Genomic DNA, 8,833 nt, shown 5'->3' on the forward strand with positions numbered 1-8,833 from the left:
ATCAGCCTATATCATCTCGGTGAACTTCGTATATAATAGAGTCGTAGATTTTAGTGTTTGGATCAGCCAATATGATATAGGTGAACTTCGTACATAATAAAGTCGTAAGTTTTAGTGTTATAAAGTCGTAGGTTTTAGTGTTTGGAGCAGCCTATATGATCTCAGTGAACTTCGTACATAATTATTTGGTAGGTTTTAGTGGTTTGATCAGCCTATATGATCTTGGTGACTTCGTACATAATGTTGGTTTTAGTGTTTGGATCAGCCTATAGCCTATATGATCTCTGTGAACTTCGTACATAATAATGTCGTATGTTTTAGTGTTTGGATCAGCCTATATAATCTCAGTGAACTTCGTACATAATAATTTGGTAGGGTTTAGTGGTTTGATCAGCCTATATGATCTTGGTGACTTCGTACATAATGTTGGTTTTAGTGTTTGGATCAGCCTATATTATCTCGGTGAACTTCGTACATAATAAAGTGGAAGATTTTTTAGTGTTTGGATCAGCCTATATAATCTCCTATATGATCTCGGTGAACTTCGTACATAATAAAGTGGTAGATGTTAGTGTTTGGATCAGCCTATATGATTTCGGTGAACTTCGTAAATAATAAAGTAGTAGGTTTTAGTGTTTGGATCAGCCTCTATGATCTCAGTGAACTTAGTACATAATAATGTCGTAGGTGTTAGTGTTTGGATCAGCCTATATGACCTCGGTGAACTTCGTATATAATAAAGTGGTAGATTTTAGTGTTTGGATCAGCCTATATCATCTCGGTGAACTTCGTACATAATATTGCGTTGTTTTAGTGTTTGGATCAGCCCATATGATCTCAGTGAACTTCGTACATAATAAAGTCGAAAGTTTTAGTGTTTGGATCAGCCTATATCATCTCGGTGAACTTCGTACATAATATTGTCGCTGGTTTTAGTGTTTGGATCAGCCTATAGCCTATATGATCTCTGTGAACTTCGTACATAATAATGTCGTAGGTGTTAGTGTTTGGATCAGCCTATATAATCTCCTATATGATCTCGGTGAACTTCGTACATAATAATGTCGTAGGTTTTAGTGTTTGGATTAGCCTATATAATCTCGGTGAACTTCGTAAATAATAAAGTCGTAGATTTTAGTGTTTGGATCAGCCTATATAATCTCCTATATGATCTCGGTGAACTTCGTATATAATAGAGTCGTAGATTTTAGTGTTTGGATCAGCCTATATCATCTCGGTGAACTTCGTACATAATAAAGTGGTAGATTTTAGTGTTTGGATCAGCCAATATGATATAGGTGAACTTCGTACATAATAAAGTCGTAAGTTTTAGTGTTATAAAGTCGTAGGTTTTAGTGTTTGGATCAGCCTATATGATCTCAGTGAACTTAGTACATAATAATGTCGTAGGTTTTAATGTTTGGATCAGCCTATATGATCTCAGTGAACTTCGTACATAATAATTTGGTAGGGTTTAGTGGTTTGATCAGCCTATATGATCTTGGTGACTTCGTACATAATAAAGTCGTAGGTTTTAATGTTTGGATCAGCCTATATGATCTCGGTGAACTTCGTACACAATATTGCGTTGGTTTTAGGGTTTGGATCAGCCTATATGATCTCGGTTAACTTCGTACATAATAAAGTCGTAGGTTTTAGTGATTGGATCAGCCTATATGATCTCGGTGAATATCGTACATAATAATGTCGTAGGTGTTAGTGTTTGGAGCAGCCTATATGATCTCGGTGAACTTCGTACATGATAAAGTCGTAGGTTTTAGTGTTTGAATCAGCCTATATGATCTCGGTGAACTTCGTACATGATAAAGTCGTAGGTTTTAGTGTTTGAATCAGCCTATATGATCTCGGTGAACTTCGTACATAATATTGCGATAGTTTTAGTGTTTGGATCAGCCTATATGATCTCGGTGAACTTCGTACACAATATTGCATTGGTTTTAGTGTTTGGATCAGCCTATATGATCTCGGTTAACTTCGTACATAATTAAGTCGTAGGTTTTAGTGTTTGCATCAGCCTATATGATCTCGGTGAACTTCGTACACAATATTGCATTGGCTTTAGTGTTTGGATCAGCCTATATGATCTTGGTGAACTTCGTACATAATATTGTCGTTGGTTTTAGTGTTTGGATCGGCCTATATGATCTCGGTGAACTTCGTACATAATAAAGTCGTAGGTTTTAGTGTTTGGATCAGCTTATATGATCTCGGTGAACTTCGTACATAATTATGTCGTTGGTTTTAGTGTTTGGATCAGCCTATATGATCTCGGTGAATTTCGTACAGGTTTAGAGGAGAAACAGTCGCCCAGTTAAGCTGTTGGAAATTGCAAGGCATTAAATGCTAAAACGTGCTGCCAGATTGATTTTAAGACGCGCTATACATGTATAATACTTCTTAGTCTTTTTTTTTTAATTGTTAGTTCAAAAAAATCTCCGTTACAAAGAAAAGATCCGGTATATCCCGGTACAAACAAGACAAAGCGCATCTTTTCATTTCTGTTTTTTATTGATTTTTGTTCTGTTTTAGAACACAACCCACTCTTACACTCGTGTCACTGATAAAATCGTAGAAAAATAAATCTCTGTTGATGGAATTGATGTATGGCTTCATTGATGTACACTGATGCGACTGAAGGATGAGATCGCGTCTGAATATACTGTTGAAATCAGGTTAATCCTCAAACAATACATAGAACTATTTACACAGAGGAGTCGCCATAAAACACAAACAAAATATTTACACGTAGGAATGGTCACTGTACATCAAAACACATTAAGCCGTGAGAATAGTCACTGATATTAAAACACATTTTGACGTGAGAATAGTCACTGATATCAAAACACATTTAGACGTGAGAATAGTCACTGATATTAAAACACATTTAGACGTGAAAATAGTCACTGATATTAATACACATTTAGAAGTGAGAATAGTCACTGATATTAAAACATAATTTATATAAATTATTTTGTCACTGAATATTAAAACATTATTCACAAACATTATCTACACAAAGGTTTTGATTATGAAAACAGCAGGAATCGCGCTGAATATGAAAAAATATTTACAGATAGAAATAACCGTCACTGAACGTAAGGCAATATTTACACATAAGAATCATTCTCACCAAATCTGTTAACTCCGAGGCATTCTCACAGAATCTCCATAATATATACTAACATTCACCAATATGATTGTTCCACGTAAAAACATAATAAATAAATAAAAACAATGACACGATATTACACTGACGAATCATCAGATGATACAGAAACTATCTCCTCACAATACGTCAGATGATACAGAAACTATCTCCTCACAATACGTCAGATGATACAGAAACTATCTCCTCGCAATACGTTAGAGAAAAATAGTGTGCACAGTAGAATGTCCCCACAAGGATAATGATGTACGCGAGGAGGAGGAGGAGGAGGAGGAGGGGGTAATCACTGCCCGATTCGAAATACCTTGTTTTTTTCTCTATTCATTTGGCTCGTTTAACAACGTTGGTTTGGTATATTTATATCTAGCTGTTATAGCAACATGATACGTTCAGATATATTTGCTTTGTAAAAGTACATAGTGTTGGTATACCTAAATTGAGTTGGTACAGCTATATTAAATCGTTACGCTAAAGTTGGTATACCTCCGTTCAGTTGGAATGGCTCTGTTGTTTTGGTACAGCTACAGCTATAGACTTTGTATAGCTGTCTGCTGCTGGCTTTGTCCGTCATATCCCCTTCATTAGTTCAAATAGCACTAGATAACTATTTCCTGGCTGCAATGAAAGTGCAAGCCATTATCAATGTCGAAATCTCAGTCTACGTTTATTGCTCACATACCTAATCACGTGATCATTCTTATCATCCAATTGCAGATAAACAACACGTCGACAGGACCCGTATCAACACTTTCGAGCACGCTATAACACCATTTTCTTCCACGACTTCCGGAAATCTGAATTAGGAATAAGTGTGTCACGTGCCATGATTAAGGGACTGGAACGAGGCAAAAATAACTGTCTTGCAGGCATCAGTCCGATAGATTTATCAACCACGTAATTTGCAGACTTTCCAGCAATCATTGCGGCAATCGGATCTGCTTGTTCTGATATGCTGTCCCTTTGTGACGTAACCATGGTTTCTGATTTCGACATCTTTCTATCACCCGTTTTGAACTTGGAAGGATAGGATGAAATTTGAGTTTGTCGATAAGCAGATGACTTATTCACCGGCCATTTCCGAGTCAGTCTGCTGGCCAAGAATGTCCAGGACGGGACAGAATCCTGGTTGTGACTGTTGGAGAACGTGTCTTCTGGTCTCAGCACTGCTGGCCGAAACACACTGGCGTCTGCCCGGTAGGAGGCGGGCTTTTCCATTGCTACGGGGGTTGTCGCGCTAGTCCCGTCTATGGAAACTGCCCCGCTCGCGGGGTTGTTTTTAGCCTGCTTAACCCCACGGTACTTCTCCATCCGAGGGGGCCTAGCTCCACGATGGCCTAGTACGGTGTAGCCTCTCTCGCCATTAGGAAGCTGTCCAACATGGCGGCGGGTGAAGCAGTCGATTTTGTTATTGGTCCGGAGTACAAACATAGGGTTACACCCATCAGCCACCACCGTACACTCCGGGGGCCCGCTGAGACTCCAGCCGTTCACCCCAACTCTGCGGAACAAATAAATACAGTTAATTTCTAGCTATACCGCTTGCTACTACAGTGCCTAAGGGATAGTGCCTAGTTTAGTGTTGCTTTACTTGCAATAGGAAAAATAAGTTTATTTCAACCTCAGACCGACAGGTCGAGAGCTCAAACCAAGTTTTACGTTCTCATCGCCGGTATACACACGGAAACCAATGTTCTATCCCCGTCGCAAAATATAACAAAACCTCATGTCCATTCCCTTTAAAAAGCAGTATATATGTCGTTTAAGTTGTTAATCGTAGAAAATGATTTTACGTATTTTGTGGCATGTCCCCATCGCGTTTCAATCTAAAGCAAACTGACCAAAAAGAAATAAGTTTACAAAAGTCGGTCATTTAGCCTTGCCTAGCTAGTTTGCGCGATCTATTTGATGACGAGGAGGTAATTTTGGACAGACCTAGTTTGTCAACGTCATGCTATTAAAGACCTATATAATACAATGTAGGCCAAATTTGGATTCAAGATTGGACAGATTCTTACAAATCCTGTCACTATGCGTGACAAGCTGAGCGTGTTGACATCTCAAGTTAATAATCTATTAAAGAAGCGGTTGATGTTGTGTAAAGTGCTTACGTCATGTTACGGTAAAGTGTCTGGTTGTTTGGATTTAAATACACACTGATGATTTGTGATCATATATATGCCTCAGTAATGAATAAAGGTACAATGTGCGTGCAAAGAAGTCTTACTAAATTACAGTTCATTCATTACAGAAACTGCACGGCCCTTTCCGGGAAAACACTAGAAGCATGCAAATATATCGTAAATAGTATCCAGCTCACGCCTTTAGTATACAGCTTGATGCGAAAGCGTACACGTCACTACGATATATGACTTATCTAGTGCTTTTCAAATCTGATATGTCTATACATAGATGACAACGTTTAATTATATTGCACAGTATATCCTGTTTTACAATGCGACCCCTTTCTCTTAATATCAGATCTAGTTGTATTCCACTTACCCTTGGCAGTGCAGTCCGGTAGCCGTACATTCGCAATGGAAACAGTCTAACGTGTCGAAGCTCGAGCCCGGTAAAACCTTTAACTGAACAGTGACTTCCGCTGACGTCACAGGATACTCACAGTAATGCCGTTCGGTCCCGTACTCTGCAGAATATTAGACCAAGCATTAGTATTATCAGCATTGTAGAATACACAATTAGTTAAAAACATAACCCAAACTCGAAACTTGGTGAAACTAGGGCAGAACTAAGATTTACATATAACCCGTTTAAAGCAAACGTATAAGACATGGACGGTGTTCCCGTCACGTTAATCTAGGTCAATCCAAGTACTGTTAAGTCTTCAATGAGAGAACCAAAGTAGTAACATCAAGGCAGAACCATAACAACATCGACTACCATATATCGTTCAACAAAAATTGAATATCTTCTTTTGCAGCCCACATATTTCAAATAGTGTATAAATATAGAAAAACAATACGACGCTTGTCGGGCATTTATTACAAACCTACATTTGTATATGATACAATTCATTTCTGCAAATTATGAATCACCATTAGGGTTAGGGTTAGGGTTAGGGTATGAATCACCATTAGACCTACCCTGTTTTAATGCTCAATTTTCCGGAACAACAATCGCGCGTAAAATGACGCCGAGGCCGGAATAATGACATAATTTGCCGTAGCGTAATATGGCGCTAGAATGTTTTGACCCAATTCTTGTTTCATTTATTCATTTGATCAGTGGATAGCCATCAAGAGTTAAAACTAAACAAAAATTAGGCTACTGGGGTTATATATCTTGTATGATCATAGGGCACTCTAACGTATGAGATGAACACTGGCTATATCATTGTAGTATACAGATGTTATTAAGGTACCTGATGTTGATGATAAAAACGAAGCGAGGAAATAACTATTAAAACGGTTTCTTGGTGCCAGAAAGGCAAATAACAAAAGCAAGGACTTTTCAGTGTTACTTTATGTGAAAAGCAAAATCTCGAAGTCTAAAGTATTTCGAAACATATGTAGAATGCAGCAAAAAGGGAAAGTAAGTCACTTAAACATGTGATTGACATACCTGAGGTTTTGAGTTTCAAAGGACCTTTCCAATCAACAGCAAAAATTCCGTCCGAACGGAGAAGTACGACACAGAAGGAGATGCTCATATATAAAATCATTTCGGAAAGTCCAATTCTCCTGACCATAGACGCTAATCCACTGTTAGACGGCTGGTCGGGCTCGGTATTTATAGCTACTATGTCGTGTTTTGTTTATAGATATGCATTTGTCAAAGTCGTGTTTACCACATAAGTACGGGATGATGAAGGAGAGCGCTAGTCAATAACGTTGTTTACTACCTCCGTAGCTAAAACATACAACGGCAACATCCCCGGGGCGCTTCTGTTTACGTCCGAAACGTACTGCGCAGGACAAAACACGGGGAGGCGCCGACCATCAGCTAGTCAAGGTCATTACTCAAGTCCAAAGAAATCTTAAAATACATTGTGATATGATGGTATAGAATATGAATTATATATGGATATCTGTGGGAACGAGAAAGGGTGTAAATCATTATAAACACTCGGCTGTACTTTGAATGTTTTCGGGTGGCGACAAATTGAGTCTAAGCTGTCTTTGACCTGATCTTTATATTATGAAGTGTTTTTGTTATTTATTCAATGACCAACTGTGGCAAGAATGCAGTGACGTTTATTATTGTGCAAATATGATGCAAGTAACGCCACATCTAATGACACTAGACGTTGTTTATGTCCCGTAGGGATTTGAAACGCGCCATGACGTTGTCTGTGGGAGGTGCAAGGTCTTGGTCCGAAAGATGTTTGTAACGGGGAGCGTGCAGCTGAGGTGTTACAGAGGGTGATCACTGACAGGCGAACAAGCCCTCGCATGACCCGCGGATATCATACTGCCGTAATGGATAGCCCTGTCACTGGATGGGTCGAGCCTGTCCCAGTCAGTGGAGACAGATCCCACCTGGTCAGCCGGTGTAACGTGACAGGTGTACTGGTGTAAAATAATAACAGTACAGGTGTAATAATATAATTACTTTACAGGTGTAACACAATTAGTTTACAGCTGTAACACAATTAGTTTACAGGTGTAACATAATTACTTTATATGTGTAACATAATTACTTTACAGGTGTAACATAATTACTTTACAGGTGTAACATAATTACTTTATAGATGTAACATAATTACTTAATAGATGTAATATAAGTACTTTATAGATGTAACATAATTACTTTATAGATGTAACATAATTACTTAATAGATGTAATATAAGTACTTTATAGATGTAACATAATTACTTTATAGGTGTAAAATAATTACTTTACAGGTGTAACATAATTACTTTATAGGTGTAATATAATTACTTTACACATGTAACATAATTACTTTACACATGTAACATAATTACTTTATATGTGTAACATAATTACTTTACAGGTGTAACATATTTACTTTACAGGTGTAACATAATTACTTTCCAGGTGTAACACAATTAGTTTACAGGTGTAACACAATTACTTTACAGGTATAACATAATTACTTTATAGGGGTAACATAATTACTTTATAGATGTAACATAATTTCTTTACACATTTAACATAATTACTTTACAGGTGTAACATATTTACTTTACAGGTGTAACATAATTACTTTACACATGCAACATAATTACTTTATAGGTGTAACATAATTACTTTACAGGTGTAACCTAATTCCTTTACAGGTGTAACATAATTACTTTACACATGCAACATAATTACTTTATAGGTGTAACATAATTACTTTACAGGTGTAACACAATTACTTTACAGGTATAACATAATTACTTTATAGGTTTAACATAATTACTTTATAGATGTAACATAATTTCTTTACACATTTAACATAATTACTTTACAGGTGTAACATATTTACTTTACAGGTGTAACATAATTACTTTACTGGTGTAACATAATTAATTTACAGGTGTAACACAATTACTTTACAGGTGTAACATAATTACTTTCCAGGTGTAACACAATTAGTTTACAGGTGTAACACAATTACTTTATAGGTGTAACATAATAACTTTACAGGTGTAACACAATTACTTTACAGGTGTAACATAATTA

At 37.1% G+C, this 8,833-nt stretch overlaps 1 protein-coding gene across 1 annotated transcript; it reads right to left on the reverse strand.

Annotated features, from left to right (window-relative positions):
* Positions 1–2,522: 2,522 nt before the first annotated feature.
* On the reverse strand, positions 2,523–5,742 carry LOC110451481. Its single transcript, XM_021499519.1, has 2 exons — positions 5,687–5,742; positions 2,523–4,685 (listed from the first exon to the last, which is right to left on the reverse strand). Exon 2 carries the CDS (start codon positions 4,613–4,615, stop codon positions 3,947–3,949), a length of 669 nt encoding a protein of 222 aa, XP_021355194.1. The 5' UTR covers positions 4,616–4,685; positions 5,687–5,742; the 3' UTR covers positions 2,523–3,946.
* Between the last annotated feature and the right edge of the window lie 3,091 nt (positions 5,743–8,833).

The sequence above is a fragment of the Mizuhopecten yessoensis genome, unplaced genomic scaffold (genome assembly GCF_002113885.1).
Source record: "Mizuhopecten yessoensis strain PY_sf001 unplaced genomic scaffold, ASM211388v2 scaffold6063, whole genome shotgun sequence".
NCBI classification, from domain to species: Eukaryota; Metazoa; Mollusca; class Bivalvia; order Pectinida; family Pectinidae; genus Mizuhopecten; species Mizuhopecten yessoensis.